The sequence below is a fragment of the Miscanthus floridulus genome, chromosome 3 (assembly GCF_019320115.1).
Source record: "Miscanthus floridulus cultivar M001 chromosome 3, ASM1932011v1, whole genome shotgun sequence".
Classification (NCBI taxonomy): Eukaryota; Viridiplantae; Streptophyta; class Magnoliopsida; order Poales; family Poaceae; genus Miscanthus; species Miscanthus floridulus.
In genome coordinates, this window is record NC_089582.1 from 9,163,124 (window position 1) to 9,182,927 (window position 19,804).

The window sequence follows — 19,804 nt, forward strand, 5'->3', positions numbered from 1 at the left end:
AATTTCTAACTTTTTTGTCTTTTGATGAGACGAAATCCTCAACTTTGTATATTCCCTGCGTGTGATATGGCTATGTATGAATATAAAAATGTCTCCTTCTCCCATGCCAAGAGTGTGACGCATGACTAGACATGGCAAAGTGATCAGTCTCGATCGTTGGGCCATATCTATCACTACTAAAAATGGCCTAACATCATTTCAAAAAAAAAACCTAACATGAGACGATGTGCTAGCTCAATTTCATCTTGGAAATAACTCTGGCAGTTAACGCCAAGTGAAGATCCAATTCTGACCAAAAACGGTATGGTAATGCCCCTGCTTATGCAACTCCCTCCGATAATAATAGATGATGTTTTTTTACATCAAATTTGGCTTGAAATGAGTTATTTACCGAGCAAACATCATCCAATTATATGATCTAGCATCAAATATAATGCATCGGACGTCCCATCATCTCCAGATCTAAAGCGACCTAATGAATCACCGTTGACTATTCGACATGGCATAGTATACTATGTTATGTTCATATACAAACTAATATATTTGGTCATTATAGTATAAACTGTTTTTCATATTTTGGTTCTTTTGTTGTTGTTGTTGTTGTTTTGGGGGTGCGGGATAGTAGTCCAAATGCTTCTCGTTCCATGTTTCGGTAGCACCACCTACATCTACATTCTACAACAAGGCAAAGATGTTCAAATTAACTCAGATTGCTTTCCTATTCTATTTATGAGTTTATCTCTCATGTCTCGCAGCCACGTTCTCGTACCAAGGAATGAGAAAACGTGAAACAAGAGTGATGCTATACTTTTAGAAGGAAGGCTTTTGCACTGTTGGGACGGAACTAATTATTCCCGGAACGACGTTTTTGAGACGAGGAACATGGTCGTGTACACTCATGTTTCATATCTCCGACCGCTAAGGCCGATCTAGTATCTCCTAATCCTTTAATGATATCTAAAACAATGAAAGTGGCAAGTGGGAAATTTCTATGTACGTGCCTCAACTCTCAAAAAAAAAACAGGCCGCAGGGATGCAAATTCATCCTCGAGATCGGTAGACTATGAACTAAGGGCATGTTCGGTAGGACTTATTTTGGCTCTGGCTAATTTGTATGGCTGATTTGTTGTGAGAGAAAAACACTGTTTTTGTGGCAGAACCATCCGAAATAGCATACTTACGGAGGCGCTCGTCTACCACCAGACACTAAGCACCCCGAAAGCAACTACAACGAGCGGTATCCGTCGGGCACACCCCGAGGGAGAACCCGAAGGATCCACATTTATCCCAAGGATCCAATAATGAAAACGAGTTACACACAAGTCCATCTCATACATTAGAGTTTCTTAAAAGTACATTATTACAATACCAAATACAGAGTGCGGAATGATAAACAGCGGAATATTAAAAGATAACATCTAGCGATAAGATAACGAGGAGTCCGTCTGAGCCCACCAGATGGATCCTCCACACAAGACACTCCTCAAGCGTCACCTGCAACAGGGGTAAATAAACCCTGAGTACACAATGTACTCGCAAGACTTATCTGATCAGTGGGAATACTTTCCCGACTCCAAGGAATATGCTAGGCTTTATGGTTGCTGGTTCTCTTTAGCCAAAAGCAGAACTAATAGTGGGTCCTTATTGATACATTATTATCATCAGCCGTATTAAGTTTTTATCTAGTCAATCTATATAAGCACCTGTGCTACTTTCAAGCAAGAGTTGAGCAATCGTTACTGTTCCTTCTCCTTTTCCACTTTTAGTTCTTACTACGGTGCTAAACCGCAGACAAGCCGTACCGGATAACCCGGCGATTCGCGAATCAATGTACCCAGCTGGGTGCCCCGAAGACACACGCCCCGCTTGTACCCTAGGCACAAGCAGGACTAACCCACCACTCTCCTGTCCCGGGTGTTCAGGTCCCCGTCCAAACTTGGACTCCAAGCCTCCGGCTCTGAATCACGGACTTAGTGCGGCGCAAGGACCTCCACCACCTCCTCTTCCCATCAGTCGGTCCGGAAAGAGACGGATCCACGACAAGAGAGCAGCAAGTCTTCCCTGCGCCCATACCTAAGTATGTGCTCGGGACAATAGTCTGTGACTTGCCTAGAGTCATATGCAACGACCGGTCCTTAATCGACACAGATAGGGAAAAAGTGTAACCGGGCTATGCCCTGTTGGCCGTAGGACACAACCCCTCACACCCACCAGTACCAAATCCACATCCCTGTCCGGTCACCATTTTTCCTTTCCATTATTTCATCATGATATTATAGTGTAATCACCTATTTGCGAGTAACGGCAGGTTACTCACGCTACCGACATCCTGAGCATAGCAGCTACTCGACCTGCACTAGTAGGACTCATGGTGGATATATCTATGCATGTAGTTTCCATAAAATGCCTGTAACGTAAATGCATAACATATAAATATATTCAGTGATCATTTAAAAATAGGGGTTATGCACCGGGGCTTGCCTTGAGCAGGTGCCGGGTCAGCAAAGTCAGCACCAACAGGCTCCTGGGCTTCCTCCTGTGCGAAGATCTCCTCCTCGTACTCCTCGATCACCTCGTCGTACTCCGGCTCGACGACGGGTACGAAGTCTACCAGCTCGTGATCTACATGCATGAAATGATGATGCAATGCTTAGGAATATAACAACAGCAGCTCTTAAAATAAGAGTACATTGATTTAGCTACTAAGCTATGGATATCGACCACGGTACTAGGCTACCTATTGTCACCGATAACCATTTCGAAGTATCATTATTGTTATAGCAACTACAGCTATCCTTACCCCTAACGCTAGTTTACGCTATATACGATAAAGCATAGGCAATAGCTACTCTATCTAACAACTCGTTCTAAGGCTATAAAATTTACAGCAAGTACACGATATCCTAGTGAACCTACTGAAAAATTTTTAAAGATAAAACTATTACCGATTTGCCACAATAATTCCTACAATTATCAATCTATATAATGCTAAGCTTGCTAATTAAAATTTATGAACCTATCATCATGATAGCTAACTGCAATCTAACTGTACTAATAAGTAGATGGTATTTTTGTGAACCTAACAAACTTGGTTTCACTATTTTTGGACATCTACACCATTTACTACGATTTATCGAAGTTGGATTCATAACTAAAATAACTAAGCATTTCTATTCTCAGGAAATAAAGAAACTGAAACATGTTTCGCGGCCCACGACTCGACTCGGCCCAGCAGCGGCGCAGCAGCGGGCGCGGCCCAGCGCGGCAGGGCGGCCCAGCAGCGGGCGCGGCCCAGCGGCACAGCGGGCGAGCGAGCAAGCGCGCGGGCGCGGCAGCGGCAATGGCCCAGCAGCGCACGCGGCCCAGCGCAGGCGCAAGAGCAGCAAGCGGCCCAGCAGCGGCGGACGCGAGCACGCGGCGCGCGAGCGCGGGCGAGCGATGCGGCCAGCAAGCGTCAGCGGCTCAGCGCGGCAGCGAGCAGCGCAGTAGCAGCGGGCCGAGCGCGCGCGGCAGGCCGGCCCACAGCGGGGGCGCGGTACCAGCGCGAGCAGCGGCAGTGGCAGCAGCAGCGCGGCCCAGCCAGCGGCCCACAGTGGCGTATTTCAACGTATTACAGCTTTATTTTCCTACATGAAAAGCGGCCACAAACACGTGTGATGTAGGGGTGACGTCATGATGATGTCAGCAAGCTAATATGAACAGTAACGCACCGCCGGCTGCTGTAAGCTAGCTCTGTTCGGGCGATCTTCCGCCGGCCACGAAGAAGACGCAAAACGGCGGTGGAGCTTTGAAAGAAATGGGCAGTGCGATGAGCAGCTGGAGGAGAAGCTAGCAGTGCGGTGAATTGAACTGGTATGCTCTGGTTCAGTGGATGGACGACGGCGCAGTTCACCTCGTTCTTATGGAGCAGGCGGAGCTGTGCTTCCAAAATTGAAGCACAGTGAGGTGCTACAATGGGCAACGTGGTGTCAATCAAGCTGTTGGCTGTCTCGCGGAGCCAAGGATGCGACGAATTTCATTAACGCTCTACGATCACGTCGAATTGAAAGCAAGAGGTACCGTTGGCCATGGCTTCAACGAAGACATGGGCTCTGGTGTGGCATGGCCTGGCACAGCCGTGGTTGTCAACGCAACGTACCCGTGCACAAAACGACGGAGACAGCGAGGCGATCGTTCCGCGTGCGTGCAGCCAGAGCGAGTAAATGAGAATAGTACCGGCGCGGCGACGGCGGCGTATAGCGCGACCAAGGCACCGCGCGACGCGACGGCGAGATAGAGCTGACATGACCCGTGCGCAGTGTGCTTGCGTGCGGTGGCAGGCAACCAAGGCACAGTGGTGACCATGGTCAGTGATGGCTTGTCCGAAGCAGATGATGTGCACGGGTTTTCTACAAATTACCAAAAGTGGCTTCGTCGACCCATTTATAACTTACGCGAAATGACTTAAACTTCGAACGGTATTGCGTCGAATTCCAATTCCGACTTACTTGTTCCATTGTCGCCTACTGAGTACGTACTACAAATTTTTAATATAGTTCACATACACGCTCTACATCATTTTTATTTGATAACAATTCGTTTAGAATACTAAATAGTATAAAGCGTCATGAAACTCAGTATTTATTTCTTGTTTCGGATAAACGTTTCAAATGTCGTATATTGCTTTATACTCCAATTTACACACATATGCACATATACATGATGCTCATGCGATGTTTTAGCAAAACATTACAATGTAACACCGGGGTGTTACAGTTTTCTAGCTGGTTGATTCTGGCTGATAAGCTCAAGCAAACAGAGCCTAAACCAGGGAATGATCCAACAATATAGCGATGTCTTGCATCACCGACACGTGTGGAGACATGAACTGTCTTGATGACCGAGCCTGTTCGCTTGGTCGTAAACGATCGTAAATTTTCAGCCAGAACAGTATTTTTCTCTCACACCAAACTAGCCAGCAGTAATAATCCACGATCGTATACGATCGTTTCAGCCCCAGCCGAACGGGTTGTTTGACTCGAGGTAGATGACATACAAGCTCAGCAACAGGGTTGGGCATTTAGGTTACCCAATTAGTTCGGGCCAGGTATTTCGGGTTTTAAGAAATTCGGGTTTCCAAATTTGATATGCGATATTTGTTTTGAGGAAATAGTACCCGATGTTTCAGCTACTTGAAATTTTGAGTTCGTTTTTTGGTGTACCCGAACTATCCGAAATTAAGAATACAACCAAATTTCAAAAGAGATAGAACTATAGCTATTAGTTTAAGCGATATAAACAACAACTCTTATTAGCATTTTAGTAAAAAAAAATATGCATCACGCCATACATTAGTAGACCCCAATTACATCACAATTAAATCTAGATAATAGTAATCAATCAATGACAAATACTAAAATAGCATATAGTCTTCCTCTACAAATTTCAGGTAAAATGGGTAAATCGAGTACCAGGACCTAATACCTGAATTAAAACCGTGTTTGTAAACTTAATTACTATAGTATCAGCTTTTATGCCCATCCCTACTCAACAACGAAACAGGGCCAATGTTTGGACCTGGGCCCTGGATAGCGATAAAATGGGCCACATAGCTAACACGAGCGTGAGTGTGAAAGTATGGCCCAATTAAGTAGACTAGTGGGTTATTATGTATATATATATTAATGATAGTCTAAAAAAATACGATAATATTGTTAGTAAATTCTGCCTATTCAGTTGGATCTAGGTCAAACGTTGTTGGACAAATTATATATACTTAAAAAAAAGGTTGTTACATCTGCCGGGCGAGGCGTGCGCATGGATGGAAACGCAGGACTCCTCGATGTATCACCGGCCTCCCTGAATATATGGATCTAGAAACCGACTTCAAAACTCAAACTTCACTTCCCTGATCTGATCGGCCGGCCCATATATATAGATACCTACCTTCCCCAGCCAGGATCGGATCATCGGATCTAGGAAATTAATCATGGCGGCGCCGGCCGACGGTAGCACAACCACCACCACTGTTGGTCAGGATGAAGCAGTAGTGAAGACCACGATGCCCCTACCCCGTGCTATTCAGTTGGTAATGGCGATGTCGTCTCGTTGGAAGTATTCTACAACTACAACTGCATCGATGAAGACGATCGGGGAGGAATTCGGGGAACACGGGGTGGGCCGTGTTTTCCTGTGGATGAAGCTTGTCTTCCTGCCGTCCGTGCTCATCTTCCTTGCGGCATTTACCACCTACACCATACTAAGTGACGACGACGACGGCGGCGAGCTCATCTCGGGCCCCGGCGGCTTCGGTTTCCTGGCGGTTCCCATCCTACTATGCGTCTACCTGGCGGTGGTGCATGCGGCGGGGGGGCACCTCGGCCTCTCCGCGCCGCAGACGCCCTACGCCGTGTGGGAAATTCTCCACAAGGTCGGCCACGAGGAGATGAGCCTCGTCGTCATTTTGATCACCCTCGTAGTTTGGTTGCTTAATAACCAGGCGTGGCCGCTGCTCGTCGCCTGGACTTACCTTCTCGGACTACTCGTTGCTTCCACCGTTGCCTTCTGGCTCTGCCTCCTTCGGACCTACGGCGGCGACGGCGGCGGCGAAGGACGGCGTGAGAACAGCGGCTGCGGTGAGGCGGTTATTGACGGTTTAGCATATCCCTTTAGCCGACTATTGTATGAGTTTGTTGTTAGGTTCCATGCAGTTGCAGATGCAGGCGTCATGCAGCAGCTCGATGCTGATGCAGCAGTAGTCTAGAATTAAAAATAGGGCTTTGCTCCGGTACCCTAAATCACTGTGTACCGTTTATTTGGTTATATCAGACGGTTATGATCACCTCTTACCTTACAAGAGGTAATATGTGGCATATATATTTATTTGATTTTTTATTTTGTAATAAAGTAGGATAAATTCGGAAAGTTTTAGATATATAAAAAACCTTTTTTCTAGATTTGATTGATGCATACGTGATCTCACGGATATAGTAAATCTTTATTATTTTGCAACTTTGAACTTGATATATTTTGGTTAACATGTAATTTTACATGTGAATTTGTATGGATGTGATTTGCATGTGTACGTGCCAACGTGACATGTACCTCATTCGCATGTGTATGAGATTTAGTGACTTGTGGGTGTGTAATCCAAAAAAATCAAAGGCTCAGATTTAATTTATTTGAGGTATTACCTCCTAGCAAGCGAATGATGTACCGTAGCATTTTCCTTAAAAATAAGAGTATGTTGCCTCTTCAAGCACACCTTTATACTGTAATAAACAGTCAGCTTTGATGAAGCCTGACAGTAGAATGCGCGATAATATATAATGTTGCCGGGCTTACTTAATTAGTCTAAAAAAATGAGAACTCGTCAAAAGCGATCACAAGACACTTAAATAGACAGCTCATATAATGGGTCGTCTATTTAACCGTCTACAAGTTGTTTAATGCTTGTATGTTACCACGATTAAACATGAATATGATCCTTGTATACCAGTATATTGCTACTTAATACGAAACAGATCAAGCATAATTAAGTTGAATATAATTACAATATTTTAGACTATTAATTACAACAACATAATCAATCATGAATATATTTTTCTCATAGTGTTGTAATACTAATACGAGTAGGTTACCGTAATTTTTTATTTGTATTGAAAAAATAGTTTTTTAAAAAATACAAACAGTTCCACAAAATAAGATATACAGAGAACCTTCAAGGTGTGACATGTGTTTTATCTCTACTATAATGGATTAATCAAAATTATACTAGATCTCCCTAGAAAAACATCCCCGCTAAGAGCCTCCAACTATTATGCACCCAGAAAAATATACACAGACTTTCGTCTCTAATAAAATCAAAGGCTAATAAAACACTTAAACCAAATTTGACGGCCGATTTTTGACATGTGATGCTTGGCTTCTCACCAATCCGCGGCTTCGAACGCGCCCCGCGCACGTCGCGACTAGGGCTGGAAGCCTGTGAACGCGAAAAAAAAGAATGGCGCCATGCCCCGACTCTCAACGCTCCACACCACCGGCCTTGGATCCCTCTCTAGCTCTATAATATACTAGAAATGATGCGATGAATTGAAATCTCTCGTAATTGTCTTTCTGTACTTTTCATGTGCATTTCTTAAATGAAGCCGTAGCGTTAGCACGGGCACTATACTAATCACTTCTGGTTGTAGTTCTGGTCGGAAGGAACCTAACAAAATTTGAATCATAATTTTTGGATTCAAATTTGATTTTATATATATTTTATAAGTTTTAGTAAATTTGTGTATTCTTTGAAGAGGACAAGAAGCCAACAACACTTCCGTGGTCTGCTGCGTCGCTCTCACCCACACGAGATCCGTTCGTGCGTAGTTCATTCCTCAGAGCACGGGCCGAAGCCGGCGCCTCACGAGACGACGACCCCGTGTCGTCTGCTGCTCGCGAGGGGTGTTTTTGCAAAATTTTCTGGACGCAGACGGCTCAAAGGGTCCCGTTGTACGTGCCCTAACCTGCACCGCAAAACACATAGAACCGATGGAAACTTGCGGTTTCTACGGAATTAATGTCGGATGAAACTACTTAGGGCAGTCCCAATGGTGTATTGATGATGGTTTTTATCCTCATTAAATGACTTGCCACGTAGGCAAAACGCTTACATGACAACGTGATTAATGAAGAAAGAGAGCAAAATCCTAGAAATAGTTTCCTCATGAAGAAATCAGGTCTTCTCTTGACCCAATGCACCAAGAAACTATGAAATCGCCATTAGAGAGAAACCACCAGTTTCTAGGGGGCTCGTGCCGCACTCCCATTGGAGGAAGAAGATAGAGTTGGGAGAGAGAAAGAGAAAATAATTATTACTCATAGAAACCATGGGTTGAAAAGCAGTACTTTTTTTGTGCGGTATCCTATGTTATAGAAACTACTAGTTTTTTTTCATTGGGACTGCACTCCCCCCCCCCCCCCCCCCCCCCCCCCCCCACACCCCCACCCATTGCGACTGAGTTTTGGAACAGGTTCATAACACTCATAGGAGTGAAGTTGCATGCACTTTGTCCAACAACATCGAGACAGGTGAAGCATTGGCAACTGCCTGGGGAGGGGACGGTGAAAATTAATGTTGATGGGGCATAGCACCATGAGTCCAACACCGGAGCAAGCGGGGTGGTGATGCGCAACAGTGGCGGCGCCATAAGCTAGCAACTTCAGCTTGATGGAAAGACTCGATGGCCGATGGGGTCAGTGTGCTAATGGCAGAAGCTGAAGCTTTTCGAGACGGTGTTCGGAAAAATCCAGAGGATATCATGGAGCACATCATACTATCTGGAGCTGGTATCTTTGTGGAAGAACAAGAAAAAACACCATCCAAAGATCAGGGCGATTCTTGATGAAGTGGAGGAAAGGGTCTCCAACTTTACTTCGTTTCAGCTCCTTCACACCAGAAGAGAGGCGAATTTTGTAGCACACTTATGTGGCCAACATGCTTCCTCTACTTTAGGCTCCTTTGTTTGGTCTAATCCTCCCAGCTTCTTGCAACATTGCTTGCAATTTGATTGTAATAACGTTGTTTAATCGATGAAGCGGAGTTTTAAAAAAAAGTTGCTACGTCGATGGACACTGTCCTTTCTTATTGCGAAACATGGGAAGCCAACCTACCGCCGGGCGAGGCGTGCGCCGTGCTGCCATGGATGGAAACCTCGATGTATCACCTCCCTGAATGACAACGACATGTATGGATGGAAACTAGAAACCGACAGCATCAAGACTCAAACTTCACTTCCTTGAGATCTGATCGGCCGGCCAATCTATATATAGATACCTACCTTCAGCCAGCCAGGATCGGATCATCGGAGCTTCAGTAGGACTAGTAAAAAAAAATACCCATACATTGCAACGGGACTATAATTTACTATCCGGTCGTCGATGAGAGTGATAGAATGACATAGGCATAGCGGACACCACAAGGCGGCTTAAACCAAGGGCATGGTGACCACGGCAGCACGCGCGTGCGGTTTCACAAGCCATGGGCAGGCAACCTGTGTCGGTGGCGCGGCGGCCACCATGCAAACCTGTGCAGGCACTACACAGCGACAAGGTCGGCAGCAGAGTGCCCATGTGGACACGGCTTGTACGATGGCGCGGGCATGGCCCGACGGCCGCAGTTGAACTGAAGCGCAACCTTTACGGTGCTCTTAGCGATCGAGAAGAGTGGTGTGCAGATTGTGCTACTGATGCTAGCGACGACACAGTGGTTGACAGAGATCCTCTGACAAGAAGTAGCTAGATCTCGGGAATGTTTGTTGATTTCTCTACTATCGGTCTACCTAACACCATGTGCTGACTCTCGTAGTTGTTACTTTTATATTCTTGTTAGTTTTGATATTTATGGGAAATGAACACATATAAAAAAACAAAAAGGAAAACTACAGTGCAAACGGATGGAAAAAAAGAAAACAAAAAAGACAAAGAAAACAAACCTCCGCATAAACATGTACTCCATCCATCTAGTAAAAAAAACGCAATTCTAGTTTTGAACCTGGATACGATGCGTGTCCAGGTTCAAAACTAGAATTGTGTTTTTTTTTTGGACGAAGGGAGTACGACGGAGAAAGAAAAAAAAAGAAAAATAATAACCTTGCATATGGATAGAAAAAAACAGGATAAAAAGAACAAAAAAATGAAAAAAGAGAGAAACGAACACGGTCATCGGTGGAGATGCAGACGATGGGGGAAAATAAAACGAACAAACGTATGAAGCCTATGGAGGACAAAAAAAAAAAACTGAACGAACCTATATTATTAGGATAAGAAGAATCCTAATCTAGTTCGTTTATACAGAACTCATAATCTTAGAATCGGACTCCATATTGATCTAGACCCAAGCTATTCTAACTCGTATGAGCACATGTTATATATATAAATCTAGACGAAAGAAACTCTTTATTGTCGGATAGTTAGAGAGAGACGGACGAAAAAAATGATAGACCAAAAAATAGCCGAAATTTTTGCCACTTTATTATTAGGTATAGATTACTTTGAAAGCTACAATTTATTTTGATCCATAGTATAAGTTAATTATGCCAATAATATGACAATGTTTTTATTAAACCTATGTCAATTAAAGCACGTCTTTGTATACAATAGTACAATTTTGAAAGTTTTTTCCGTACAAAATACAGAAATATTTACTCATAAATATATTCTAGCTTTAATTTTTCATACTATAGTAATATCAAATTTTGTGCTTCCTTGAATGAGGACCCATAAAAGCATGTAATTCTAACATTTAATTCAAGTCGACAAGGAATTAGTTGCTGATACAGAGAGTACTGAGATCATTACGACAAGAGACTCTCTCTATTTTACACATGGTGGCACTCGTCAGGGTTGCACTGGTACATGTGTACAATACAAAGACATATTAATTTAGACCGGATTGGATAACAAACTACTCATATTTTAGTTTACGGGTATATTAGACAAATCTTACTCTAATCTTATCTTACCTCAGAATTAAACCACGAAGAGTTTCTTGATTTACTCCTTTTTCATTTTAATTTTTTTCTTTTCTTGTGTTTCTCCCCTTTTTCCCACCTCGTTTTTCTTTCTTCATCTTTTTTTGGCTGTTCACTAGTGTTTCTTTCACGGATCATGTTATGTTCCCACGTCGAGTTGGTTTCCGTTCCGTTCCCCTCATGTCGGCATGTGTTGGCTTCCTCCGTTCCGACTTTTTTTATTAATTTTTCTCTTATGTGTTCCGATTTCTTTTTGTTTTTTTCGTTTCGTGTATATTTTTCTATGTTTTTATTTTTTCACTTTTACTTTTAGTTTTTCCTTGCTATGTTCAGTTCCCTTTTTCTTTTCAGTTTTCTTCTTATTTCCTTTTCCCTCCCGTGTTTTTTTCTTCCGGAATTTTCTTATTTCTGTTTTCCTTTTCCTTTTATGTTGATCCAAGGACGACGCTTAGGCTGATTCGAATAGAATTTCTATTAGGAAATCTTATATATTTTTTTTAAAACAGGATTTGAGAGCTCTATTTGGATTAGAATAGCTATTCACGTTATCTCAAGAAGCCTTGTATATCTCTACACCTCTCTTCTCTACACCTAAAAAATAACTAAGGTCATCGTCATGTGCTAATCAATCGCTTCGCTCCCACTACCTAATCACCAAGCAGTGTCCGCGTCGGAATAGAGTGCCAATTATTTAAAACGACAAAGCCAAAGCAATCATGTACAGGCCCAAAAAACAAATCCAACTGCTTAATCGCCAAGCAGTGTCAGCGTCGGAATAGAGTCCATAACCACCTCGCCAATTATATACCGAATTAAAATATAATATATTTTTTTTCTATAAAGACAAAAACATTTATTCATCATAGATATATATCATAACACATAACTTAAATTTTCAATATTATCCAATTGTTTGATTAGTTAGAGCATCGATTGATCTAATTTTAATAAAAATGTTTTATTTTTAATAGTAACTACATCAACACATCAGCAATGGAAAGAGTCGATTGCAGTTATTATTTGTTTCATATATTTATGAGAAAAAATATATAGGACACGGAAAAATAGAAAAAAAAGGGAAAGAGGGCACGTGATGAAACCAGACTCCATGTAGAAGCATAAGAGAAAAAACCAAATCTACAGAAAAAAAAAGTCTGGACACGGTGTGCTAAAAGGAAAAAAGTAACAATCGCATTGGAAAAAAAGAAATAGTCATGGACTCCGTGATGGTGATGGATTCCAAATTCCAGACGTGAAGGGAAAAAATCTAAAAAAAGGAACAGCGTAGGAGTGAAATATTTTTGGCAGTTTATGAGTCTGGATCACATACATGACCCAATATGTTTTTGAATCGGACTCTCTATCGTGTTAGACAATAGCTATTCTAACACATATGAGCATGGGTTATATATATAAGTCCAGACAGAAAAAAAAACTCTCTATTGTCCGGTAGTTAAGGTGAGGTGGGCTAAAAAAAATGGATCGACGAAAAAAAATAATCAAAATTTTTATCTTTTTATTATTAGGTATAGATAGATATAAATACATATATAGATTCAGTCATGGCGGCACTGGCCGACAACAGCACAACCGCCAACACCACAGCTGGTCATGGCGAAGCAGTAGTGAAGACCACGATGCCCCTACCCCGTGCTATTCAGTTGGTAATGACGATCTCGTCTCATTTGGAGCCTTCTACAACTGCATCGATGAAGACAATCGGGGAACACGGGGTGGACCGTTTTTTCGCGTGGATGAATCTTATCTTCCTGCCGTCCATGTTCATCGCCAATGCGGCACTTTTGACCTACGGCCTACTACGTGACGACGACGACGAGCGCCCCGTTAGTCTGGGCCGGTTTGCTTTATAAGCCATCACTAAAAGTATGGTTAACTGGTTTGACGTGAGAGAAAAATACTATTCGTTGGTTGATAAACCATGGCTTATAAGCCAAATACGATCAAACGAACGGAACGAACGGGCTCTCGGGGCGGCGGCGGCTTCGTCTTCCTGGTGGTTCTAGTCCTACCACACGTCTACCTGGCGATGGTGCTGGCGGCGGGCGGCCACCTGGACCTCTTCGCGCCGCAGACGCCCTACGTCGCGTGGGAAGCTCTCTACAAGGTCGGTTTCAAGGGGATGGGCCTCCCCGTCATCTTGACCTCCTGCGAAGCTTTGGCGCTTTACCTGATGCTTGACCAGGCCTGGCTGCTGCTCGTCGCCTGTTTTTACCTTCTCGGGCTACTCGTTGCTTCCACCGTTGCCTTCTGGCTCTGCCTCCTTCGGACCTACGGCGGCGGCGGTGAACGACGGCGAGAGAACAGCAGCCCTGGTGAGTCAATTATTGACGGTCTAGCATATCTCTATAGCCGGCTATTGTATGAGTACGCTGCTAGGTTCCTTGCAGATGCAGATGCAGATGCAGGCATGCAGCAGCTTGATACTGATAGCAGTAGTCTAGAATAAAAGCTTGATACTGATAGCAGCAGTCTAGAATAAAAATAAGAGTATATTGCCTCTCCAAGGACACGTTTATACTGGAGTAATAAACAGTCAGCTTGATGCAGCTTGACAGTAGAATGATAATAATGTTGCCGGAGCTTACTCAGTCTGAAAATTAAAATAAAACTAGTCAAAAGCCATCACCAGCAGACAGCAGTGGGAGGCTAGTCGTGTATTTTGTTTTAATTTAGTTTAGTTTAATCTGCATCATCTGAATTTATTTACTCAGATTGCTTTTCTACTCTGTTCGATCGTTCATCTCTGCATCTGCATTATCCAAACTTACTCAGATTGCTTCAGTTTTTGGAGTAGAGAAATCTAGCAGCGGCAAACAACATTCCAGCAGCTGTACTGTAACATTTAGTCAATATAGACGACATACGCTACCATCCAGTTTTCAAAAGACAAACACCACAAAGTAAATGAACACTGTACTTCTGCAACAAGGGCAAGACTTGTTGAGTGCTGACTGACTGACTCTTTAAATAGCAGCCAGAAAAAGGAAGCAGCAGCATGACTCATGTGTCTTAAGCAGGGATGACATTCTGCATTGGGAAGAAGGCCTGTTCGGTTGGTATTAAAGCCGGCTGATAAGCCGGCCTTGCTGATTTGATGTGAGAGAAAAATACTGTAAATTCTAGCTGATAAGCCGGCGGATTATTTGTCAAGTATACTCAACAGTTGCACGTCCTCCCCCAGTATCTGAAAGTATCAACCAGAGCTCAGATTCAGTTTTTCTATATATAAGATATGAAGTGCGCCATCACACAACTGAAAAATTTCAAGGCGAAAACATCACTGCCCTGGGATTATGAAATTCAGTATTGTATTCACAGGACAAACCATTTAAAGCACAGCAGCTCATAAAAACAACGGTTGATATGGGAATTTATTTATAACTTTTACACAACACTGAGTTACTGAGAACGAAAACAGGACCCAAGCTATTTTCTGGTTAGCTATATAATAGCACGACACCATGCCTAGCCTGCACCTGCATTGTCTGAATTTACTCAGACTGCTTTTCTACTCTGTTCCTCTCTCATGTCAATACCTCCTAGCCTTTGATTGATTAAGAAAAAGGAAGAAACTGGCAATCAGCACGGTATCATGGTGCTGCTCACACACTGTCAAGACAGCTCACAACTTGTTCAATCGACGGCCGCTGCCGAGGATCAGTGCTGATGCACTTGCACGCCGTCTCGAGGACAGACAACAGCTGCTTCTCATGCGTCTTGCTCCATATCAGGCTGTCAAAAATCTGCTCTTCCTTCTTCTCAGACTTCATCTGAAGAACCCAGGAGATCAGGTCCCTGGATCCCTTGAACTTGGACACATCCACAGGGCGCCTACCCGTGAGCAGTTCAAGCAAGACTACACCAAAGCTGAAGACATCCCCTTTTGGAGTGGCGATCACCGCTTGACTGTACTCTGGTGGGATGTACCCCAAGGTACCAACCAGATCAGTAGTCACATGAGTGTCGTACGGCTGTATCAGCCTTGCTAGCCCGAAATCAGCCAGGCACGCTTCGAAATTTTCATTCAAAAGAATGTTGCTGGACTTCACGTCTCGATGGATGATGTTGGGTTCGCAGACCTTGTGCAAGTATGCCAGCCCCCTGGCTGACCCCTGGGCGATTCTGAGCCTCGACTCCCATTTCAGCATATAACCGCCATCTGACCTCTCATGCAGCCAGTAGTCCAGGCTACCATTCTCCATGTAAGAGTAGATCAACAGCCTATCATTTCCATAGCGGCAGTACCCCTTGAGGGTTACAAGGTTTTTGTGTTGAGCCTGTGATAGTGCTTCCACCTCAGCACGGAACTCCCTCTCCATCTGCCCGCAGTCACCAGAGAGCCTCTTCACTGCCGCCTTTGTTCCATCGGGGAGATAAGCCTTGTACACCAGACCGAATCCACCACAGCCTATTATGTTGGCTTGATCAAAGTTATTTGTCGATCTGACTAGGTCGCTGACAGTTAGCTCCTTCACTGCGGAATTCTGAAAGAACAGCACTGGCTTTGAGTAAGAATCATACAATTCATGACAGGAGCCCTCGGTATCTTCATAATCAATAGCGGTGACCTCCCTCTTTGACATGTTCACCAAAATAACAGCTAAAAATACTGCAAGGGCCAGACCAATGCAGATGGCCACCCCAAGTATTTTGTTTTTCCTGTTCCTGATACTTGATGCAGCAGGTTTTACATCCGTGTCCCTAGGAGTTCCCCTAGACAGAATTGGGTTGCAGGAACTTGCTTTGCACAAAGCAGGATTACCCTCAAAGCTCGAGTTGGAGAACGTCAGGAACTGCCCTCCATTTGGGATCTGCCCCATCAAGTGATTGTGAGCCACGCTGAACTTGGACAAGAAGGTGAGCTCTGTGAGGGATGACGGAATCACACCGCTGAGATTATTGGATGAAAGGTCAAGAACCTCCAGATTCTCCATCCTCGACAGCGAATCAGGAATGCTCCCAGATATGAAATTGGTGCTCAGATCCAGGACATGCAGCTCCCTCAGGTTTCCAAACTCAGGCCAGATGGTCCCATTCAGGCGGTTGTTGTTCAGGATCAGTGACGGTGGGAAGTTTGAGAGCTGGTTGTACTGCCGGCCACTAATGCTTCTGTTATGCTTCACATACAATGGCATGCTAGTAAACGCCATACCCGGTGACTGCGTGACAGCGACGAGGCTCTTGAGCTGTGTCAAGCTCTTTGGTATCTCACCAACCAAGGTATTGTTGGAGAGATCCAAGTAGCTCAGGTACTCAAACTCGCCAATCCATGACGGGATGGTACCAACCAATTGGTTCCACGACAGATCAAGCACCTCCAGCTTCTTGCATTGAGTCAGCCATTTCGGAACCTTTCCCCTCAGAGCACAATCACCAAGGGCCAGCACCTCCAAGCCACCGAACCCAACAACGCCATCGTCCGGCAGCTCCTCGCCGACGAAATTCTTGGTGAGGATCAGCGTGGTGAGGTTCCTGCAGGCACTGAGCACGCTGAGCGCCCCCGAGATGTTGTGCAGGCTGTTGTTGGACAGCGAGAGCATCGACAGCGAGACGAGCCGGCTATAATCCTGCGGCAACTGGCCCGTCAGACTGTTCCTGGCGAGGCTGAGCGACTTGAGCTCTCTGCAGCCGGCGAGGCTGACAGGGAGCGTGCCGTTGAGCTGGTTCGTGGCAAGGTCGACGGAAGCAAGCGACGGCATCCCGGAGAAGTTGACGGTAGCGACCGGACCGGAGAGGGAGTTGTTCCGGAGATCAAGAACACGGAGAGACGAGAGCCGCGACAGCGACGGCGGCAGCGGGCCCGTGAAGGCGTTGGAGTGCGCGGCCAAGTTCTGGAGCGACGTGAGGCCGCCGAACGCGTCGGGGAGGTCGCCGGAGAAGCGGTTCCCGGACAAATCGAGAAAGGTGAGGTCTTTGAGGCCGGCGAGGCGAGGCGTGAGGTGGCCGGTGAGGCGGTTGCCGGCGAGGGAGAGCTTGCGAAGGGCAGTGAGGTCGAAGAGCGCGGCGGGGATGTCGCCGTTGAAGGCGTTGTTGGCGAGGCTGAGCTCCCGCAGCGTGGCGGCGCAGGGCGGAGGGGTGGTGGAGGATGGGAGCGCGCCGGTGAGGCGGTTGGCGGAGAGGTCGAGAACGCGGAGCGCGGGCGCGCCGGCGCAGAGGTCGGGCGCGAGGGCGCCGGAGATGGAGTTGTTGCTGGCGTCGAGGGCGTCGAGGTGGGCCGGGAGGAGGAGGCCCGGCGTGGGGAGCGCGCCGTGGAGCAGGTTGGAGGAGAGGTTGGCGGCGCGGAGGGTCCCCGGCAAGGCGGCGAGGACCGCGGCGACGGCGCCCGTGAGCGCGTTCCGGCTGAGGTCGAGGTCACGGAGGAACGGGAGCGCCGCGAGCGCCGGGGACGGGAGCGGGCCCGCGAGGCCACGCGCCGGGAGGCGCAGAGCGGACACGCGGCCGCCGGCGTCGCAGGCGACGCCGTCCCACGCGCAGCACCCGGGGGAGGAGGAGGGGGAGGAGGGCCAGAGGAGGGCGTCCGCCGCGGACGTGAAGTTCCCGGCGAAGGCGCGCAGCGCGCGTAGGTCGTCCGGGTGGCACGGCGCCGGGTTAGTGTCCGCGGCGGCGCGCGCCCGCGGGACGAGCGCCGGCGGCAGGACGAGGAGGAGGAAGAAGAGGAGGAGAGGGGCGCGCTTGGCTGCCATGGATTGGGATTCGGGGGCTGCCACGCACGGAGGCGCGACTGTGGAAAGGGTGTGGGTCACGCGGCTGCGGCGGCGGAGGAGGAGCGGGAGGAGAGAGGGGGGCAAGGGACAATGCGGGTGCGGCGGCGGCGGCGGCGGTGGCATCCCGATGCGATGCGGGCGGCGGCGTTTGTGGAATTCTGCTCCTTGGCACGTTGCTCTCGTGTGCCGTGGAGGGAGGAAGCAGGAGGGAGGTAGAGCGCAGTGCAGTGCAGGGGCTTGTGGTGGTGATGATGGAGAGTGGGAGAGTGCGACGAGGGGAGTGGAGTGGGCGTGAGTAGGTTGGTTGAAAGCGAAGCAGGGCAGGGAAAGGGAAGGAGCCGGGAGGAGGGAGAGGATGCGCGTGCGAGGTGGCGTGGATGGCGGTCTCCCTGCTGTGGAAGTGTGGAGAGAGCGTGAGTCTCTGTCCAGACTCCAAAGTCCACTCTCGCTTGGGCTGTCCCCGACTGCAGCCCTCCCCCTCCCCGTCCGGCGTCCACGCGGCCACCTCACCTCCTCCTCGTATTGCGCTGCGTGTGCAGCTGTGCGTGACTGCGTGCCGCCTGCGTCGGGAGGAGAGAGAAAGAGAGAGAGAGAGAGTGCGTCAGTCAGGTCAGAATGGTCAGATGCAGTCAGCAGTCTTTTGTGGTGTGGTTGGGTGGAGAGTTGTGCGGCTGTGAGTGATGAATGCAGTGGCCTCGCCGTCGTCGGCCGTCGCCGCAGTGGCAGTGGGCTGCGGGCGGTTGGAGTGTGATTCCCGTTCCGTTCCACGTTCCTCGATGCCGCGCACCCAGGCCTAGCTCTAGGCCATAGCGCCATACCACTGGCAGCAGCCACAAGTTTGCGGCGGAGGTTACCGGTTGTTGGCTGTCAGAGCCATACAATCTCTCTGCTACATTAACCAATTAATATATATATATATATATATATATATATATATAATCAATTCACGCCTCCTCTTTCCCAAGCGCAGATACCTCGATCTCAAAAATAAATAACTGTATCTCTGAAGTACCAGTACTACTATAGATTTGTAGACAAGTACTAAGATTTATCCTATCTAGATATATAGCAACAAATGTATTTATTTAGAGACAATCAAATACTACCTTTGCGTACAAAATTATACAATCCAGTCTAAGTTTCTAAGTTTGACACAAACTTTATAAAGAAAGTACTCCTTCATTCCGAATCATAAAATATTTTGGTTTATTTTTTTAGATATATTATTTTTTCATATGTATTTAAACATAGTATATATCCACATACATAAAAAAACATATGTACCTAAAAACCAAAAAGCGTCTTATAAATTATAAATGGAGGGAGTAGTATAAAAAAATATTATATATATAATGCAAATATATTCTGATAACAAATGTAGTGATACATATTTATTATTCACTACATTCCAGATCTTAAGTCATTTTGACATTTTTTTTTTGTGCATAGGTTTTGTAGTGCACCAACTAGACATGGGTTATGTCTAGATGAAGGTAAAATCCGTATACATGTTTATCGCACTAAAAGCAACCATGACTTTTCCCCCCTCGGCAAATGACTGTATCCACAGCCACCCGCAGCGGG

General features: G+C 46.2%; 1 protein-coding gene across 1 annotated transcript; it reads right to left on the reverse strand.

Annotated features, from left to right (window-relative positions):
* Positions 1–14,813: 14,813 nt before the first annotated feature.
* LOC136544920 (phytosulfokine receptor 2) lies at positions 14,814–18,489 on the reverse strand. The gene has a single exon (XM_066536983.1). The coding sequence runs from the start codon at positions 18,341–18,343 to the stop codon at positions 15,119–15,121; it is 3,225 nt and encodes a 1,074-aa protein (XP_066393080.1). The 5' UTR covers positions 18,344–18,489; the 3' UTR covers positions 14,814–15,118.
* Between the last annotated feature and the right edge of the window lie 1,315 nt (positions 18,490–19,804).